The 22,107-nt window shown below is 43.0% G+C and overlaps 2 protein-coding genes across 2 annotated transcripts in view; one reads left to right on the top strand and one right to left on the bottom strand.

Moving 5' to 3' along the window:
- mrpl11 (mitochondrial ribosomal protein L11) overlaps positions 1-20,382 on the top strand; it is a 42,598-nt gene extending 22,216 nt beyond the window's left edge. Inside the window, exons 3-6 of the mRNA XM_041048107.1 lie at positions 13,295-13,390; positions 17,949-18,042; positions 18,725-18,884; positions 20,128-20,382. Coding sequence (XP_040904041.1) covers positions 13,295-13,390; positions 17,949-18,042; positions 18,725-18,884; positions 20,128-20,242 — 465 coding nt within the window. The 3' untranslated portion in view covers positions 20,243-20,382. The remainder of the gene's footprint in view (positions 1-13,294; positions 13,391-17,948; positions 18,043-18,724; positions 18,885-20,127) is intronic.
- On the bottom strand, positions 2,417-3,481 carry tmem265 (transmembrane protein 265). Its single transcript, XM_041048106.1, has one exon. The coding sequence runs from the start codon at positions 3,479-3,481 to the stop codon at positions 2,417-2,419; it is 1,065 nt and encodes a 354-aa protein (XP_040904040.1).
- Positions 20,383-22,107: the final 1,725 nt, after the last annotated feature.

The raw sequence follows: 22,107 nt of genomic DNA, 5'->3' as shown, positions 1-22,107 counted from the left end.
AAAGGGTCCAGCGTTTTCCATGCATAGTCTCTAGTAGGGCGACCCACCCAGGTAGATTACGACCTGCCCAGGTAGATAAAATCACTCAGTTTCAGCTGAGGTAAATCTTACATTAGATCGTCTTATTTCCCTCTTTTCAAACTAACCACTCTTTGGCCACACACCTGTCTGAGTTGCATGCGCTGTAGTAACTGAGTGTGGACTAGAGGCTTCTCTGTGCGCTGCTGCCTAGATAGGGTCTACTGATAGCCTGCATGTGAGGTATTTAGGGGACATTTGTAAATTGTAGCTTACAGAAAATGACCTGTTACACTCTCCCCCTCTAAGCTGCATACATCCCTGCATGCACATCTTTCTCCGAACACAGGCTTAAATTCCAGGAGTGCCATGTATTTGATGCTCTACGCACGAGTGCCTCCACGTCTGCTACCGAGGCTAAATATCCTCCTATGTTATTAGCATTAATGCCACACATGCAGGCTTTTCTGATTTTTTTTTTTCACTAAGAAAAGCTTAATGAAAACAAATGCTGTAAAAATATTCTCTCATCCATTTTAGATGATGAGACAGACTGTTGCTACAGCTAGGTCTCAGGATACAGCCTGCGTTCAGACTCAGAGATAATAAAACAGTTGCACAAACACTGTATTCCTACTTGTTTTCCACACAGAAAATTGCTCAGGAATTGTTAAAGAGGGGAACTGATAAAGAATCAGACCAATAAGCAGAATTGATAATGTCACTGATATCAATATAATCTATCGATTCCCACCCCTAGCTGGGACAGGCAGTTATCCCAGAGAGACTTTAAGACAAGTACAGATGACAAAAGACAACAAAACATGAATTTTGAGTGTTTTCAAACTGTAAAGGGATTACTTACATTGGTGTTTTGTGTTTGTAAACACTGTAGTAAAATAGACCTGTAGTTTGTGTCACAATAGGATTAAGATAATGCAAAATACTCATCGCCCAGTTTTCATCCCTACCATTAAAACATCATTTCATTTATGGAAACAGTGTCTTCCATAAACAGTTGGCATTTTATGTTATGCACATTTTGTTGTGTTAAAACAGCAATAGTTGTTCTGAAATACATGTGAAGATACCATATACATCTCTGAAATCTTTTCAGATTCGCTAGTTGACTGATGCATTTAAATTAAATCAAAGATATAAGAGCAAGAACACAGTTTGGCAGGGACAGTCGAGCATAAGGCCCATCAGCAGGTTTTCACTCCAACCAAACACCAAAGACACTGATGCCCCTGATTAACATTTTCTTCCAGACAAGAGGAACAAATAAGTGAAATCTGATACCACTGCAATTGTGGTGCACACCCTTGGTGCAGGGGCCCTCAAAGTGGCCACAAGATAAATCTGGAAGGTCATGACATTATGAAAAAAAACTGGATATAAGGAAAAAAAAAAACATTTGTATGCTAAACTAATTTTTTTTGTATGTTTTTTGTTTTTCTTCTGTATCTTTTGCATTTTTATATTATGAAAAACTATATAAGTTCACATCATCGTGTCTTTAAATGTATTCAAATAAGAAAAATCTCAGATCTTTCCTTTAAAGGGGCACAAGCCAAAGAGTTTGGGAACCACTGGGTTATACTCTACATTGAAATATTGGAGCACAGTGTAGAGTGAGTTTTACCGCTAGTCGGCTTTTAAATCATGCCTCTGTGGTACTGTAGGAAAAAAAATAAATTATCCCTCTGTATTAAATTTTTCTCTGTGAAAGTTCCCTGTAAATTGTCAGAGAAAATGTACACTGAAAGGTCACAGTCGATTTTTTTTTTTTTTTTTGGCATCTAATGGTAGAAGAGTGTTGATCTAATTTTTCCCACAAACCACATGAACTGAACTCAAATTTAACAAAAATAAGTGCACCACAGAGAGATATTCCTCTCCCCTACACAGACTCAGCATATGGCGTGGCATCAGATGATTTTTAGCAAGAAATTAAACTTACATTATAATTAAACTTACATTATAAACAGACTACAACTTCAAGCCGGTGTGTGACGGACAGAATTCGGAAAATTGTGGCAGTTGAGGCAGTTGTACCCAGATTAAACAAGAATAAACACTGCTAGACTTCAGCTTACATGTCTGGAATATTCTTTACACTATGATAGATGTGTGCACAGTGTTCAATTTAAAAATACACTCCCATAAATCACAGCAATGCATTTTGAGTTATTCTTAGCACAACAAAATGTGCAGAAAGCCAAGCTTGCCAAATGCATTTCCACAGCTCTGCATCATACCCATCACTGTTGTACTGAAATTCAATACAAGTTATCTGTTTGGATGTGATACTGGCTTGGCTGGTCCAAGTTTTGATTGTGTGGGTGTGCGTACATGCGTTTGTGCATGCGTGCATGTTCAGACCGAGTGAGACTCTCTAGAGTTCGTGGGAGATGAAAGAGGGTCCTAAGGGCGTCTCTGCAGGCTCCAGGCTGACGTGGGAGAGAGTGTGGCTTTGGGAGCGAGACAGTGTGTGATAATGAGAGGGAGGAGCTTTCCCCCGGGCCTGGCCCTCTCCCTGCTCTGAGCTCTGGCTTGGCAAGGTCGAGTCTCCTGGTTCGGTTCCAGCCACAGTCCCAGCTCCCGCAGCAGCACGCTCCTGCTTATGTCTCTCCCAGGCTGAGCTCAGCTTCACAGCCAGAGCCAGCAGGTTCTTCCCCAGGAACACGGTGGATACACGGGGGTCCCTGTACCACAACATGCCTGTGCCCCTCAGGGCCAGGGTGAAGATATTGATAGTGACCAAGCTAAGCCAAGGGTACAAAGCCTCCTTACGGGGCCCCCTCTGTCCTGGCAGACCGGTGGCCCCCAGCTCTGTGAGGGCCACACAGGGCAGCAGCAGCAGGAGGGCGTAGCAGTAAAAGAAGACCAGGCCCTCAGCCCAGATGGGCAACTTCTGCTCAACGACCCCTCCAGTCCCTGCTGCGGTCCCTCCTTGGACTTCCCACAGCCCTGCCTGCAGGTCCAGCACATCGAGCAGGTCCACAACCACCCACAGCAGTCGGCCCCGCACCTCCTGCTTCCTGCGCTGAGGGGTCATGTGGTCAGCCCCCGTCAGAATTAGGAACAGAGAGGGCAGGCAGATGGACAGCAGCAGCGTCAGGGTCTTCCTGGCCAACAGGTCGGGCGGCCGGCGTTCCTGTCTGTAGTTATGGCAGATGAAGAAGAGCTTGAGCTGGAGCAGAGACAGGAACAGGAACCAGAGGGCGTTGGCAAAACCGCGACGTGGTGACCGCACCTCTGACACAACGCCGGCCGACACGAAGCGCAGCGCGAGCAGGAAGCCCACATCACCTAGCAACACCGCCGCACACTGCCAGACACTTGGTCCTGGAAGACCATGAGCCCCCAGCATGCTCTGCTCCAGCAGGTAGAGGTCCACCACTGCCATCGTGCTCACCGTGACCAGGGTTGATACGCACACCTGGGGCGTGGGCACCATGCCTGAAAGAGACACATGCACAGATGCACAGTGGGAAATCTGTTAAATCAACAGAATTCAAACTCTGCTCACATCGCTCCACACGCTGCCATCTGTCCCCAGTAAAACTGACAAATTTGCAGGATAAGAACAGATTTTTTTTTTTTTTAACAGTACTAATTCAAAACCAGATGAAAAATAGTTTGATGCTTGTTGCTATGGTTAGAGACACTGGCTGCAGAGTAAGCAGTGAGCCCCCTTCATCTTTGGCCAGAGCTACATCTATCCTGGCTGCTCAAGCTGAGAAGCCTGTTAAATTTGTCTTTTTTTCACTCCGCAGCTCTTTGAATTAAATAGTCTTCATTTTTCATAAAGGTCATAAAATTGCTCCTTTTTGATTCTGAGATTTCCCCAAGTTCTCCGCAGTTACTTTCTTCTGCTCATTGTTGTTGTTTCTGCTCCTTTTTGTACTCAGCTTATTCATTATTAATTAATTGTGCTCAGGCGCAGCTAGGTGCCTGTCAAAGCCTTTTCTTTGCCTCTATAGTCTGCCATGTTTATTCTCATACTGCGCCGCAGCCTTTAATCATCGCAAATTCTTCTCTCATTTCAGATGAATATTGATAACTCGCTATTTGTTTAGAAATGTGTTTGACTCTTGTCTTTGTGTACACACTGTGTACGACTGGGTGAGTGCATGCAGGCGAATGCTAATTTGGCTGAATACTGGGCTTTCTTTTTTTTTTTTTTTTTTTTTTTAATGTTGCGGCTCATATCTCATATCTCAGCCATGGAAAGTATAAACCTCAGTATTGATCCCAGCATGAGAAATGATCATTGACTTTACAATGTAATTGAACCAACGTCTCTTTGTCGTATTTAGCTGAAAAGCAGGGCACAGTCCACTGGACTGTCTGTTTTCTGCTCAGCACCACTCGGGGGTGTCAGCCCCTCAAATGGATCGATGACATTATAATATAAAATCATTACCAGCTCAGATGTGTCGTAACGGCAACAGTTGAGCGTGATCGAGCGAGAGATTGTCAGCATGATTGCGGCCTCTGAGAAAAGTCTGCAAGTGAAAAATGTGTATTGATATCTTGCCGATGGAAGACACATCACTTCCCTCACTGTAAGACTAACAGGAGCTCTGCCATCTCCTCGGTGCTGCCTGAATCATTGAAGAGGGCTGAGGAACTCCACTGGGTATAAAAGGGGTTTTGAGACTGCGTGTGTGTGTGTATGTGTGCGTGTGTGTGGAGAAGGAGAATGAGCATAAGACTGCAAGTGAAAGATTAATAGGCCTTTTGGCTGTCTACATGCCTAATAAAGTGTTACTGTATGATGGTAATAGTTCATAAATAAGCTCAGGGGGAGAGGGGGTGAAAGTGATGGAGAGGAAAAGACTCAAATGCAGATAGAAAGTGACTTCCACCCACTTATAGGAAGACATGCATTTCATGAGCCAGCTTGGCCTGGATGAATCCGAATGTATTCATCACCACGGGTATTGAAGTATCACAGACACGAGGGTTTGTTCTGAAACAGATAAATCAAAGAGATGAGGAAAGGAACGATCTCGACTGATTAATCTGCTCGGAGGCATGGTGGGAGGACAGGCGTGGATCATGCCAGCGTTCGTAATATCTGATTGTCTATGAAGCCTTTTGTCTCACCGCACACTGCAACTTGATTATCATTCCCTGAAAAATTCAATGAATTTCACCAAGCTGCAGATTGAGAGGATATTGGAATTTAAATTTGGTTTTTCTTTCTCGGGGAACAAACCCACTCTGCAGCGAGGGGAGGGGATAGAGAAGTTTGCAGCCACTGTTGCAGCTTGCTTTTTCTCAAAGAGGTTGCGCCTCTTACGCTATTCCACCTGCGCCTTAAATTTCACCCTGGAAATCTCCCTGTCAGCCCGTGTTTGTGTTTTGACTCCCTGTCAGCGCTGTGTAATTTATTCTGTTCTGAGCGAGGGCCCGGGATGACAACCTGTGTGTCCACTCAGCTCATCAATAATGACCAAATTCATCATTCCCCTGTCTGGGAAGTGACACTGCTGTTGACAATGTGAGGCAACCTATTTTGCTGTAAGCATGAGTAATGGCATGTAATATTGTCCAGGTGAATGATTTGTTCATTTTTTTTTTTTAACTACTTTAAGCCTGTGTTCTGCTATGGAATGAACACCCCCCCCCCCCCCCCCCCCCCCAAAAAAAAAAAAAAAAATCCACCTCTTCTCTTTAAGATGTGACACATGGCTTCCCCTCCATGTGTACAGCTGTCCAAGCAATCATCCAAAAAAAAGCTTCCCAATTCTGTGCAACACACACAAACACACACTGACAGAGGTAAAGCGAGGGGGTGGGGGTTTTGCCACTTGCATTTGTTTTCTGTTAATATTGGGTGATTTCCAGGTGGATGGACATCCGTGTAGAGCAGAGTGTAATTTGTCTATGCCCACTTCATCTCCATAAACCCACCTCACAGAGCTCCAAATTACATCAAAGACGAGATCCTTCACAAGTTATCACAGGTGGCACTGGAGCACCAAGGGCATCAGGACAACATCTATGCCCTTATGTGCAAACTAATTAATTTATAGAGAAGCAGGCAGTGTACAATCCCTGATAATGCGCTGCTGAATAAATCCCCTCTCCAGACTTTAAGCCACATGACTGAAACATCTGTTGATTTATCAGGTAGCAGCCAAAGTGCTGCCCGAGGGTCTTGTTGTTGCAATTTTTTACAGTTATTACGTTTGTTATTTTTCTTGAAATGTGGTTATCATTAGCTGCCCCAGCATGCAGTGCTGTTGTGCGACGTCTTGCATCCTCTGTCAATTGAACAGTCTCAGTTAAACCGCTTCTTTGCAACACCTGTTTCATAACTGCCCTATTAACAGCAGGTATTGTGGCTTTTGTCCGTGCATGGCTGGTAGGAAAGTGAAGCTTTAGTTACCCAAACCATTCGTCTCGCACTTGGGCTCGATCCTCTTGGCTTGATTTACAGCAAGTGGTGTGTTTATTTTCCCAAGCAGAAGCGTTGTCGGTGACCAATAAAGTCTCCCTTTTATTGTGGTTGATGAGCCGGGCTCGGTGATAAAGTCTTATTCCCACAGTCCGGGTGTTTGTATACAGTCAGGCTCCAGGAGAAGGCTCATCGCGAGGGTGTAAGAGGGGGAAAGTCATCGCCACTGCCACACCAAGCAGACCCGAGTTTGTAGGAACAAAAAAAAAAAACCCCGGCTCATACTTATCAAGATTTCCTCCTCCGTGCAGATCTGGCATGGCAGATATCTCCGTCCCCTCGGCTGGCTCCCGAGTCCGTTGCAGAGGCTCGATCGGGATCTGAATCGGGATCTGTCACCTCCTGCAGTGTCGTTGCCGGTTTTTTTTTTTTTTTTTTTTTTTTTTAATCTTTTGACACAGCAGCGGGGGCAGAGAGCCGTGCGGGGCTGCTGCTGCTGCTGCGGCGGCTGCTGCTGTTGCTGCTGCACGGTCGGGCTACCGGCTGTGCGGAGCAGCCGGGAAGTCGGTCAGAAGTGGAGCAGAAGCAGCAACGGCGGCGACGCGGAATCGTTAAAGTGGAGACCGCAGAGCGATCCGACCGAGGAGATGGCTCAGGAGAGGGGAGACAGAGCGGTGCAACACCGAGACGAGGACGAGGAGAAACTCACTCACGCTGTTCGAGTTTGGTTGTGGTGTTAATTTGTAAGCAGGCTACGTGCTCCAGTCCAGACCTCCCACCCTCCTCTGTTTCTCCTCCTTTCCTCCACCATCAGCTGTGGAAGTTTAGCTGGAAGAAGATGCTATGAATATTTTAGAGCACCCAGTTACAGTATATTCATTGGGTATGGTAATCATCATGATGCCACTTGCAGAAGATTAGTTGCATTGTTTGGGAGCAGGCACATGCCTTATTTACCCATCCTTGAAATAAGAGCAGGGGGAAGTGAAGCAAAAGAGGCTTGTAGCTTGTAGACACATTTAGAGCTCAGGAGGCAGATGTTACAACTTTAATTAGTCCTCCTTCTGTCTACTTACTGTCTTAGTCACACAAGGAAATCATCCCTCTGTTGTAGATGAACTCATTACAGCTGGCTTACTGCGTGCTCAAACAGAGGGATTGGGAATTTCTGCGACAGATCTGGTAGAAAATGAATATTTTGGCAACAGTTTTTTTTTTCTTTAAAAAAAAAAAAGCCTGCTGTTTCCTTCTTTCAGGAATTCAATTTCTGTTCCTTTGTGAGCTAAAGATGCGGTTTTGAGGAATTTCACAGCATCACCTTGTCTTCAAGGTCCTGCTCCTTCAAGTGAATCTGTAGGCATTCCAGCCTGCACCTTTAGCAAAGGCTCAAAGTCCTCAACTCTCGTTTTCTGTGGCTCTCTCAGGGTGCCGGGTTCATTTTAGAGTGAGAGGTTTAATCAGACTGGTGAGAAAGGGGATGGAGAGTCATCTTTCTTGTCAGATTCAGCTCTGCGCTCCACTGGGTTCCGAGAGAAGAGAGATTTTTAAATTTTCCTCACTTCAGCATGGTTTTTTTTTTTGTTCTTCTTCACCCCTCTTCTTCTATCCGCTGCTTTTCTGTCATCCCTGCCCTCATGCTCATCCCATTCTCTCCTCCATCTTGCTGCTATCCCCCTTTTCGCTTTTTTTTTTTTTTGTTCCCTGTGGGTGTGGTTGAAGGTCACTGTGCACACTGGCTCACTTTCAGAGTGGAGAGAGAGAGAGGGGGAGCGATGCAGGAAAAAGGACAGAAGGAGAACAGCGACAATAGCAGAGGAGTGCGAGGGGCAGCCAGGCAAGCAGGCTGTCCACAGGACTGTGCAGTCATCACTTTTTCAGATAGGATTGGGGAAGTTTGGAAGGACACATGGTCGGGTTGGGGGGGTTACAGATTGTCCAAGAATGCTGAAGGCGTCAACAGTGAGCCGTGCTCCACTTTGGACCCCAGGCTGACCTCTACAAACATGGCAAACATGTAGGACTCCTTGGTTCTTTGTGTCAGAGTGTGAGGCATGAATTAAAAGAAGTTTAGTGTTTAACTATTTTAACAGTGTCTGATTTATGATGGATGAAAAAGAACCAGAAGTGTCATCTTTTTTTACTCCACGCATTCTTCTTTTTTGTCAAAACCTGGCGCCTACATTACCCACAATGCAACTCAGCTGCCAGCAGTTGGTTCTTAAATTCAGGTGTGTTATGCCAGTAACAGCTAATGTAGCCTCGAGTCATTAGCCTCAGTTAGAGATGAGGAGCTGGCTAAAGACGTCTAGTAAGCTCACTTCTTTCTAACTCCACATCCCCAGATTTTTTAATTTAATTTTTTTTTTTTTTTTTTAACAAACTCTTTGTTTTCATCCCCGACCGACGCCTCAAGTGGCATCACACAAGGCAATTTATCAGATTTGGCACAGTTCCCTCTGGAGCCACAGAAGGCTTTGTACAGGCTTCTTTTTTTTTTTTTTACACATGCCGTAGTACTCCCCAACACCTGTAAACAGACTTTCATGTGTAAAATGGGTGACGTTCCCCTTTAAACTGCACTTTTAGTGTTTAAATTCACTGTTCTCTCTCTGAACACTCCACAAACAGAGCACAGGCTTTGTTAAAACATTGCTATCAATTGCTGCTGGAGTCTGACTTCATTCCAACTCCTGATTCTCTTTTTCTTTTTGTCTGTGTGTGTCTGCTCCACTTGTCAGCATGTCTTGTGATTTTTCAGTCTTCTCCAGCGTGGAGCCTCAGCTGCCTGCAGTTCAGGCTCCTGTGTTTCTGTTGCAGCCTCCACACGTGATTAATCATGTGAAGTGGCAAAAAGCACAACACTGTCAAGACTGTGAGGGGGACCTAATGGAGTTGAAAATGGGATGTTTTGTTGCGATGCTATCCATTTTGTCCCACCATCGCCTGCTTGGTCGCTTGCTTTCACCATGCCCTCAAACAGCATATTCTTCTTTTTGTGCCAGGTACAGAAAGTATGAAGGCTGTGTCTGTTTTAAGTGAAGATGCAGCCAGCAGAAGCACTGCCGAGGAGTTTTGGCTTGTTTTGGCTGTTATAAAGATGAGTCCTTGAATTTGGTTCACTCTGTCCGCGCAGCACTCATGGTCATTTGAGCTCGCTCCTCACTTCTTAAATGCAGGGGCTGAATATTGGCCTCAGCACAGTTCACTGGAGACCAGGGGTGAAAATCGTTTTCATTTTCCGCTTTTAAGACTAATCCACTGATTCCAGGTTGGAAAATCAAGTAAAATGCATGTCCAGCGTGAACTCAATTTATTTTTGTGCTGTTTGCTGTGTGTGGCTGTGTCTGTTAGACTTCAACTGACCTGCCATTCAGCCTCTCACTCTCAGTTACCCCCTCTGCAGCTGAGGGATTCAACATGAAACCTAATCAGCTGTATGATGCTACAGTGGGGCTGAATGTGATAAAATGCCAACACCAGAGCAGATTAAATGAGCAAGGTAATGAAGGTAATGAATGAGAGTGTTTCACACTGAAGAGTTTAATTAACCTCGCCTCCCACCAGCCTCTCTCCACTGTAACACCTTTGTCACCATATCGCAGCGCTCCTCCGTGTCGACCACCCAGGGCAATTTATCCATTGGCCTTGTGTGCCAGGGGCAATTAATTCTGCCTCCTGCCCCAAGGCCTTATCCCGCATCTGTGTCCTTTATATCCATGTGTGCCACGCTTCCATAAGCACAATACTTCTCTTGACCTACTCTCCCTCATTCTAATCTCCTTCCATCTCTTCCTCTCCTCCCCCTCCGCCCTTCCTTTTCTTTTCCTCTCTTCCTCATTTCTTTTTTTTTCTCCTCCTGTTCTCTCAGATGCAGAAACACCTGCGACCACACACAGCGAGCACTTCCTCACCGTCAGCAGTCCCCGGCAGCTTAATATGCACACATATCCACTCCTGAGCCGATAGTCTTGTCAGATTGAAATGAGGCTGAAGTATTCATACATAAACATACACACACACTCACACACACACTCACTCACACACACACATTCATGAGGACCTCCTGCGGCCTTCTCTTTACTTCTCTCCTCTCCCGTTGTTCACCTCAGTCAAACAAACCAGCTCTCATTGTTCAGATATTGACCACGATCACTGGCACCATTCTGACAACTTTAATACACCTCTTTCCCATCCCTGATTCTGCTCCCCTCTACACACACACACACACACACACACACACACACACCATCCTGCCACACCAGTGCTACATCTTGTTAAAAAGAGTTAGTGAAGCTGAAAGGCCAATCACATTAGCACGGAGGGAGTGTCAAAAAAGACTGCAGAGAATATGGTGGAAGGGTCAAATCAAATGGACATTTCTCAGATTTTAATTGCAAATGCCTAATTGCTCCCATAATTATGAGTAATAAGAGTCTGCCACGCTAATCTCGAATGGATCATATAGCAATTACTCACCACTGTCGCTGCTGGATTTGACGGCGAGAAATATCTTCGTAGATTAGCGTTTAATCCCGGTGCCCAGGATCTCAAAAGTCTTTGAAGATGTGCGGCGGAGTGTTCTTGTCCACAGCAGGCGTGGAAGGCCCCGCCTTGGGTGATGGGCTGCAGCCATTTTATACTGGAGAGCACCCGGCTCTAATCAGTCATGGTGGAAGAGAGAGGATTTATCCAGCAGCTCGGACTCGAGGATGATTAGATGCTCAGATGCAGTGAGAGGGGTTAGCGATTGGGCTAAGGCATGAATGTTACTGTTCTCTCCCTCTGATAAATGTCGTGGGACACCACAGGAGCAAACCTTGAACCCTGCTGTCATGACACGGCAGCCTTCTGCCAAATTTAGAAACTGATTGCAATTACCAACATGGTCCAATCACCACAATTACTGCAGTTAAACTATTAAATAGCCTGAGGCCAAAATAAAACTTGCTCACGCTGTCATCTTCAAAGACTGAGATGCCTGGACTCTTGTGTAACAGCTTAATTAAAATATGATTACCTGTCTCTGGTGCATACTTAATTGTTTGCGGAGCTCAGGGCAAATTGTCTGCTGTCCCCAAGTGGGTTGTGTCTCTGGTCCTCAGGCCAGTCTTTTCTCTTATTTGCCACTCTTTAGCCTTTTTTCATGTTTGCTCAAGCCCTTTTAGCGTTGAAGGACTATCTTGTAAGGAAAGGCCGTGTGAAGTCCTTTTCTCTGCCTGTCTTTAGCGCGCTCGCTCCTCTGTCTGCATAATGTCTTGCTGTTCGTGCTTAAGCACATTTTAGAAGCATCAGGCATTATCTCTGGCTGGTCAGCGAGGCCCTTTCATAGCATTGTGCGACATGAAAGGGCCGTCTGAGTCAGTGGGAGAGATCATTATCCGACATGGGCTGAACAGAAGGAAAGGAAGGGGAGCTGAATGTGTGAGGCAGAGCCCGAGGGTTTGCTTTGACTCATACCCAACATCGTAGCCTTTACATTAATCCATATTTAATTAGACTTTCCTTCAGTTCTCCCACCCTCCCACTTGTTTACCCTTGCTTATGTTGTTTTAAGGGAGGTGGAGGGGAAGGGAGGGAAGGGCACGAGTAGAAGGTAGAGCGGTTGGGATTACTATTAATAAGTATGGGTGGGGAGGGAAGGTAGAGCCTAGCGAGGGCTCTGGGGACGTAACTGCGTTTCATTTCATTAGTGGGATATTGTAATTCAAATAATACCCATCAGCTCAGAAACAATAACCTGCCTCAACTCATGTGATGTGTTGAAATTTCAATCAGTTTGTTATTATTGTGTTAGCGGATGCACAGAAATACCAGTGAGTAATGAGCAGCATTTTAGACATTAATGAAGTGATGGGGTTGTGTAGATTGAGCGACTGATTAGCATTCATCAGGTGCTTGCGAAGCCTTTAGTGGAGATGATGTTCAGAGAACTTTCTGCTCCGTTAAGTTCAAATAAATGTCTTCCCCATTTTGTCATTGGAGAATGTCTCAGGATGACTGACTTTTCATCAGATCCATTATTAGAATCTGAGGGCTGGGCTCTGCTCTGTCGTGGAGCAATAGAAGCTCACGAGTCCATTAAACTGTGTATAAAAATGCTTTTTTCCTTCCCCTCATTTCTGAAATGAACATTTCAATCAGTGTGTTGCCTTTGGGAAGGATGGCGGGTGAAGGTCAGTTTAAATTTCAGCAGCAATAATTAGATTCTTTATTAGTTTTTGCCACTGAATTCAGCTCCAAAGAGGAATGGTGCAAAGGAGCAGCGTTGGCCGGGTGTTGACTTAATGTCACCCATCCATTTTGCTTTCGCTCTGGTTGGCCTCGCAGGAGCTGGAAAATGGGAGGCTCATTCATCACTGGGTTTCTCTGGCTCTGGGCACCAACATGCATTCAGTCATAGCTCGAGTGACAGACACACACAAACACTGGAACAACAGAGTGCGGCACACACACACAGATGCATCTCAGTGTGAATATAACAAGAATAACTAGCATGAAGTGTAAAAATGACTCCACCAAAATATTACAACACACACGTACATACATACATACATACATATAAATATATATATACATATACACACACATATATATATATATATGCACACACACACCATCACCATCATGCGCCCGCTCCCTGAACCATTCATGTGTGTGAATATAGTTAGACCTCTCTGAAGCTTTGATTGACTGACAGCTCAGCTCAGGCATCTGTATTCTGGCAGCGCAAAGTGACATGAGTGACGTTTGAGTGAATGTTTGTGAGCTCAGACTCCTCATACATTTTAAAGCAATCCACCACCATTCTACCATGTTTATTTCCCTCTTTTCCTCTTTCTTTTCCTCCCTGTTCCTATCCAGAGAGGAATTCCCATCGGGCAGTTCTGCAAGGACTTCAATGAGAAAACCAAGGAGCTGAAGGAGGGCATTCCTCTCCCGATCAAGATCCATGTGAAGGTGCGTCTGTGCGGCTCGCCGTGGGTCTCTCTAACCCATCCCTGACCCTTCACACTTAGCACCCATCCCTCCCACGATTGTGGTTAATTCCACTAGCTGCATAACATTACCAGAGCACTTCCATTATTCATACTCTACCACCGAAGTAAGCCTTTCCATTTGCATTCATTAATGAAGCAATACCCAGAGGAACTTGGAGTCAAGAAGCATTAAGTGCATGCAAGAGATGTGAATTAGTTGAAAAAGAGGTGCTGTTAGCTTGTAGGTTTTATCTTACACAACCACATATTGTGTGACTGGTCACACCCACCTCTCACCTCTTTGTGTGTGTGTGTTGCTTCAGATCAGGAGTTGTGTCCTTTCCGATGAATAAATGTGTGTTGTAATGAAGTTTGTGATGTAAGGAGGTGAAGCCTAATCCTTTTAAAGGCTTGAATTCATTTTGTCATGCAATATCCCGCAAGAGCTCTGCTACCACATCTGGGGCCTCGCTGCTGTCCATCAGTGCCATCTGCTGGTGGTTATTAGTGTTGTTCTTGTTCTGTTCACACTATACTGATTTTACTCTGTATGTCAGTTTTAATATGTGCGCACAACCTTTCACCTCAGGCTTGTCGGTAGCCTTGAGCACATCTCACAAGGCCATCCATCTTCCTTTAAAGGAACAGTTTGACATTTTGGTAAATCCACTTGTTCAGTTTCTAGCACAGAGTTAGATGAGAAGATCGATACCATTCTCATGTGAGTTAAGTAAAGAGCTAGAGCCAGGAGGCAATTAGCTTAGCATAAAGACTGGAAACATCGGGGAAACAGCTAGTCTGTCCAGAATCAGCCTGTCTGCATCCCACCAATTAACATTATGTTTCTCATCACTTTAATCCACACACAAACAGCCGTGTAACAAGATCAAGAGTCTGCAGTCATGCTAGGGGCTCTGTAAGGCTGTACTCAGTCACAGTGGGGCTCTTAGCTAAATGCTAACTTTAGATATTTGACATTTAATTAGCACCATACATAAAGTACAGCTGAGGTTGATGGGAATGTCATTAATTTTGCAGATGTGTGATCATAAACCAAAATTAAACGAATTAAAAATTTTGATTTGATGATGGTGCTGGAGAAAAAGTCAGTGATCACCAAAGTCATTACAGTTCATCACTGAGGGGAACAGGAATGTGACGCTGAGCTGAATGCCTCTCATCTAACTCTTAAAAAAGCAGGTAGGCATACTTCCCAAAATGTTAAACTATTCTTTAAACATTTTTTTTGCGTTGGTGGTTTCGCTTCCTTTCTGTCTTTGGCTTTGTATTTTTCGCTTTATCATTTTGCTCGTGCGAAAAACCGAGGTGCAGTAAATGTTTTTGTTTCATCTTATAAAATGGAGGTGGAAACAACAGCAATTCATTGGACCTTTACCAATAGCTTTTCCATAGATAGAGAAAAATTCTGTTCCCCCTGTCGAAAGGTCACTGCTGTTAGATAGCACGACTCTGATGACAAATCACCTGCTCTGTGGTATCTTCTCAGCTCAGCCTACATTTTATTGCCTGATGTTGGGGGGTTTTTTTGTTTTGTTTTTTTTTTTCATATGACAGATAACAGATGATCCAAAGTAAACTTTCCTCAGATGATTTATTGATTGGATCTATATGTCAGATTTCAGTTAATAAACGTCTCCAGCAAGGGAATGAATCTGAATGAAAAGGGTCAGAATGACTCTGTGAGGCTGGAGAGTTTATTTTTATTTTGGTCCCTAGGGGAGGATGGAAAGGGCAAGCGAATCAGGCTGGAGAACAGATGTGCAGCAGAAGATGTAGGGGGATACACAAAATAATGTAAACAGCTCATGCAAATGGCGTAGGTTACTTCAAAGTTAAAGTAATTTTTTATGAGTGTTCACATTATTTTGTCCTTCATCTTTTAACTGATTAGTTTTTTCATGTGTAATGTGAATGTAGTTGTTATTTGTGACAAAACCACAAGCGACTCCCCAGTGCCCCTCATCTCTTTGCAATGTTTTAGTCTCTTTCAGCTCATTGTTTTGGGTTTAAAGTTCACAATCCTACTTATGTGGTTCACTCTCAGTGCTCTTATTAGTACTGTTTCTGCTGCAGCAGGAAAAAAAAACACTGTATCCTGTGTGCTGCATGCCCAGGACTAAACAGCACACAGTCAAAATGATTAACTAGCTGGTGAATATATTGGAGCATTTAACTGCTAAAGAGCCATAAACTTCCTTCAGGAGTTGGTAGAAACTAAAACAGAAACACAAGTGGAAATGAGTCGTAATGTAGCTTCATATCTGTTTGATGTGTAATTGATGTGATGTTTACTGATAAGTTCACCAGATCAATATAAAAGGTGATGATATGTCAGTGTCAATGAATCAATTAGTGTGGCTTTGAATTATTTTCTTATATTAATGGGGAAAAAATAAAAACAAAAACTCATAAGGAGTAACAGAAAAAGACAGTCTGGGAAAGTAACTGTCAAATAATAACTGAATAAAAAGTTCATGTATCTATAAGATGGTTGGGGTGTCTGTTACAGTCCCAAATTCAATAACTGACAATTAACACAATGTGTGGAAAAACAGTGGAGGGAGTGTTCTTAGAACCTGACACCGATGAAAGAAAAAGCAGGTTCCTCTGATGCACGGGTGGGTAGGCTTAATACTATCCCACAAGAAAGGGAATGAATTCCCCACAAAAAACTCGATGCACACTGCTTCATTAAAAACCCTGAGGAAGACCAGGGAACTGTTGAAATTCATCTTAGCTTTAATCATGTAGCCTACATAATAAAGGCTTTTTTTAAAGCACAGTGTGTTGAATTTCCTTGTGAATAGTTCCAGGTCCAAACGGTGATATGTCAGTTTTGAATTTCACTTAGAATCCGCTGAAAATGTGTTGAGAGTCACGTCTGTGCCTTTACTCTGTAAAATATGTTTTAATCATGTTTGAAGATCTTCATCTAATTTCAGTTATTATCAAGAGTCAGAACCTTGGGTACAGGGATTTTACGGTGAGGGCCTCATCGACAACTGAGGACACCATGGTCACATTTTCAGTTGAAGGTTGATCCTGCTGCTTCTTGGATTATTTTTTTTAGGGTTTATTGGCAAAAAATAAATCAATCCATTTATTAAATTGAAACCAAATAGATTCATCTAGTATTTCTCCACCAGAGTTAAATTCCTGGCAGTGTGCTGACTGCTTCAAAGCAGACTTTAAACCATCGTGTTCGAAGGTAAAATTGTCCAATTATAGCTTAATAACTGTTAGCACACACGACAGGCCTGTCAATCTCTGGACTTCTCCGCAGGAGGAAGCGGTGTGCACGGGGCTGTGGCCGAATGATAATTGCCATTTAAGCAGTTTGTCTGAGTCAGAGTTTGAGGGTTGTGTCTTTCTTTTTTGTCTTTCCAAAGCTAAAAACATAAGTCTGATGCAAGTATGTGAAAATCATTAAACGTCATTAACATGTCTGACTAACTAGCCTCCTAGCTACAAATGTAACCTGAGTCAGCTTTAACTGAGTCAGCAGTTTAACAATTTCATAATTAATTTCAGAGGTCAGAGCTAATGTTAGCAGCTCTGTTCCATGCTTTGTTTTTGGTTTTTTTGTGTAACCCCAGCCAACCAAATCCGAGATAGTGTTGCATTTGCCAAACACACTTTTTTAGTCCTCATGGTCCTTTTTCTTAGCAGGTTTAAAATGCGTGTTCAAGGAACGCCCTGATAGTTGAATGGTTTCAGCACATGCTAAATTACCACAACATCCATTGTGCCTGGGGAGACCTGAATGTTGAACCCCTTTCTTCTACACCACTGCTGACTGTTTAATGAACAAAGAAATGCTAAAAACAAAACATTTTAAAAAAAGTAAAATTTATTCTTTAATAGTGAATTTCTTTAAGAGAAAAGAAATCCTTATTACACCTAATATTGGATTAACAAGCTCTACGCTGCAGTATAAGAATGGATCATCCGCTTTTGCCTGGAAAATGCAGCCTTAGTCTGTGTCTTTGAGCATGATATCATGTAGCCGTCAAGTGCATATTTAAGGTACCCATTACAAGACTTTGGTTTCAAAACGAGTCAGTTGGAAACTTTAAGAAGTCAGCCAGAGATGGCATTTTCAAACTCATTAAGCTTCAGCTGATAAAATCTGCTCGCGACAGTTGTCATTTCAGCCGGCAAAGTCAACGGTTGCCTGGCAGAAATGTTGTTTTGCCTGTTTTTGTTTACCACTGTCTGAAATCAAGGATCCCCTTGTTCCAACAATTACTATGAAGTACTATGAATACATCTGCCACCGTTATCATTGTAAACTGCATACAAGAACTGACAGCTTGATAGGTCCAGTAATAGTAAGAGCCTTCTTCTGGTGCCTGAGGATAAATTTCTTAGAGCTAGTGTTGCACAGAGGGAGTCATGACCTTAGCGTTTTAAAACTCCTGGCCACAGTGAGATTATTATTTCATGAAAACCTCATATGTTCACATTCCCACTTTTGATCACAGGTTTTTAGTTTTATCTCATCTCTGTCTCCTCAGCCCGACAGAACTTATGACCTGAAGATCGGCCAGCCCACCGTGTCTTACTTCCTCAAGCAGGCAGCGGGCATTGCTAAAGGGGCCGGCAAGACAGGTGAGATGTGCTGCTGCTCTCATGTATCTGCTCTCACTCAAATTTTCTCTTCTGCTGGGTCCATCCTGTAGCGGACACACGCCTCTCCATGGAGCTTAGTTTTGAGCTTTGCTGTGATTGATGTTATATTCATAATATGTGGGGGGACTGCAGCGGAGGAGGGCAGTGGCAAAGGTGGTGAGTTAATAAAAGAGAATTATGGATTAGAGCCCAACCAATACTGGATTTTTGGGGCTGATGCTGATACCATTTTTATCGTTTATATATGTATATATGTATATGTATATGTGTATATATATACACACACACACACACACACACACACTGAGTTATGTTAGATTTATATACTGAAAACGGAATTTTGAAAAGGGAAGTTTTCATGTCAGACCATATCTGACATATATAAATCAATACCAATATATCTGTGACTGGCCAATATTGGCCGATAAAATCAGCAGATCCATAAATTGGTTGGGCTCTTTTTTTGGATTTCCACCTTTTAAGCTCTGAGCTATGACCAGAGTCTTTTCAGCTGGTGACATCTAATGCCACCCCTACACTCTCTCCAACTGAATACATTCCCCTGCTTCATCCTCTTTTGTGCTAAACATTGTCTTGGACATTTATTACATTCTTCATTCTTCCTTTGTTCACACTTTGCTTTCTCTTTGTGTCCGTGAAGGCCACGAGATAGCCGGGATGGTGTCAGTAAGGACAGTGTATGAAATCGCCCGGGTGAAATCTGAGGATGAGTGCTTCAAAATGAGGAACACCCCCCTCGAAACCCTCGTCAAAACCATCATTGGCTCGGCCCATTCGCTGGGCATCAAGGTTGTCAACGAGTAAGTCCTGATTTTAATGCCATAAACCTGACCTGTTCGTAGTTCTTCAAAAGAACGAGGATACACAGTGTCCAAACATAAAGCTTCACACTTAGTGCTGCAGAACTGCAAAGAAGCAGCAAGTTAATGAGCAGTGTCGTCTGTAGAGGTTGCTATACTTCCTAATGGCCACTAGAGGTCAGATAAAATAAAAGAGTTAACAGTGACCATAATAACATGAACACACACAGAGTAGCTACATCGTATAATCAAATGCAATTCAATAAAAAAAAAACCTGCAGCAAAACTGTTGTAAGGCCAAACTGTGATTTATAAAGGAACAGAAAAAATGACAAAAATCATTTAAAAACTAGGAAAGAAAGAAACAAACGAACAAAGGTTTCTGACTCAGTACCAGTGCCCTGATTCACATACACTGAATCTAAGCAGGTTTTGCATATGTAGTGTGTTCACACTGGGAGAGTAAAACACAATATACTTAAAAAGTCAGCAAACATACTAAGAACCCTTTATTTTGGAGCGTCTTGTTGATTGTTTGTTGTTTTTTTTGTAAAAACGATATACTAACACTTACTGTAGTGTCATTTGACCTGCAACAATTAGTTGCGTGTTGCGTTCCGTATACAGTTAGTATGTAACGAGGAAGTGGGACTCTTTTGTATTAGCTTGCTTTAGATAAGAATCACACCAAGCAGAGTCACACTATCTCAGCCTGTTTCTACTTCACTTTTCCCACAATCCCCTTCTCCCCCTTACTTAAAACTTAACATGTCTTGCGGCTGCAGAGCAATATGATTTATTGAGAGTACCGTCAGTGGAGAAATTGGTGTCTCTGCCTCTTTTACAATGGATTTCTCCCTGGATGGTTGTTGAACACGGCTGCACTGTGGTGAGACCAGAAAGAAGTCATTCCTCTTTGGCTGTGGGGGACTGACGCCAAAAACTGATGTTTAAGTTAATGTTGCAGTTCGAGGAAGGATTGTCTGTTATCAGGTAGAAATTTCTGTTACTAGTTTTCACTGTATCTCCACTGGAAACGTGTTGATGCATTGATGCATCACCCACTTCTGTCCAGTTTTGTTAAAATTTAAATCACCACTGCTAAAGTACTAAACAACATAGGAATGCCGTCCTTGATATTTTGTCTTTCAGCCTGTTTTACTGTGGGTTAGAATAGTAAATCAGACAGTTATGGTAACTGAGTATTGTGTTTCTTTCTTCCTCTCTCTGTCCTCCTCTTCAGTCTCTCACCTGATGAATACAAAGTCTTCTTGGAGCAGAGGGAAGAGAAGTTGAAAGCCGATGCAGCAGCAGCTGCAGAGGCTGCAGCCCAAGCTTTGTTGAGTAAAAAGAAATGAAGACCTGCAACCTCCAACCCTGGGATCCTCCCCAGACCCCATTCCGGTTTATATTGAATTTATACCTGTAACACATTCATACGTAAACACTGTTAATGTTATGTGCGTCAGATCTTAATAAAGAGTCAGTTGTTGTGTCATTTTTTTCCCCTGTGTCCTTATTCATGATATTAAGACATTTCTTTATAGCAAATTGTTTTGTTTCAATATTTCAGAACAGTTTAGTAGAATTTACATCGCCTACATTTTGGCAACAAAAACATCCACTCAGATTTTGAAAATATTAATGACCCTGAGCGTTTCATTTCCTCTGAGCTGAGCTAATGAAACTGTAATTGCTCCGCCGTGGAAGGATTTGTACATTCAGTCTCTTTGATGTTATTATCTATTATTAACACTTCTGGAAGCGATTTGCCTTTTTGTCAGGTTGTGCAGATGGTTTCCTGCACCATTTCATACACCTCTTATCAATCAGGGAAACAGCAGGTTCACCACATGAAGAACTGCAAAACTCACATGGACTTAAGGTGGAGCTATATTTCAGTATTGTTGTTTACTGACTTTGATTCCAAGTTTTTGTTTTACACATATAAAGTCTTTGTTCTCATGTAATACATAAAAACTTAATGAATGCAAATAATTGATTAATCACTAAGTCGGGTAACTTAGTGATCAATCAATCGTCAGCCACTTGCAGAACTAGTTTTTTTTTTTTTTCATTTATCAAGCAAAAATACCAACTATTAACCAGTTACATCCTCTCAAATGTGGAAATTTGCTATTTTTCTGTTCCTTGTCAGTTTTTGGTTTTGAATTGTTGGTCTGACAGAACAATTGATTTTGAGATGTTACACCAGACTCTGGGATCTTTTGTTGGGCAATTTTCAGTTAATTAGTTTGACTGATTTTTGATTTTACATGTGAGTTTTCCTGCATTTCTAATTATACCATGGTACAATTGTATCATGGTATCTTTGTGTTACTGTCCCTCCACCACAGCGCAGCAAGGAGACAGTGTCTGAAATACAGAGAGGGAGTGGACATCTTCAAGTCTACCATGGACAGGAGGAATTTTTCCAGCAATCAAGAAACGCATGAGCATGTGAGTATTGTCATTGTAAGTCAGACTTTTAAAACTGTGAACGTGTTGTTTAACAAATGAAACGTAAAACTGTGTCCTTACACCTGTCCTTTTCATAACCTTTCCCATACAATGTGCTCCTTTCTGGTGCAGTACTTGTCTTTGCCAGAGGATAGCAGCAGTCAGCTGTGCAGCACCTCCTCCTCTGCTCTCCATCACAGACACTGCAGCAGCTAGTGGTGGAACAAAATGTTCACTTGCAGAGAGAAAATATATTGTACAGGGCTTTGCCTCATTACATATATTAAATTCTGTATCCACTGTGTTACAGACATGATGAGATCTGGCAGGAAAGATAAAAGGCCTGCATCCATAAAACCCATCTTCTATCTTTTTTCTCTGTCATGATTTACAGGACATGCGTTGCCTCATGTTCATTTTTATGTCTGGGATTTTGGTTATGTTCACCTTTTCATTGTGTGGTGACTGAGCATCAATTTGTCCCACATCCCTCTTTACTGTACCTCTAATTTTAGCCTCCCCTTACTCTTTCTTTGTCTCCCCACTCTCTCTCTCCAGCCCTCCCCTCTCTGATCCTTCTGAATGGAGGCTGAGAATAGATGGGAGGCTGTTTCAGTCAGAGCTCTTGAGCAGGAATGCCTATATATGGAGTCTTACACCACGGCGAGCGTTGATAGAGTTGCAGGTACATCGAGTGAATGTGGGCCACTGTGATTTGTAGAGAGGGGTGATGGGGGGGGGGCATATGCCTACTATTATGCGT

This window comes from Toxotes jaculatrix, chromosome 10 (genome assembly GCF_017976425.1).
Source record: "Toxotes jaculatrix isolate fToxJac2 chromosome 10, fToxJac2.pri, whole genome shotgun sequence".
NCBI classification, from domain to species: Eukaryota; Metazoa; Chordata; class Actinopteri; family Toxotidae; genus Toxotes; species Toxotes jaculatrix.
This window is presented reverse-complemented; position numbering and strand designations above follow the sequence as displayed.

Coding starts and splice junctions, on each gene's coding strand:
- tmem265 (XM_041048106.1), bottom strand. CDS start 3,481: ATGGTGCCCACGCCCCAGGTGTGCGTATCAACCCTGGTCACGGTGAGC.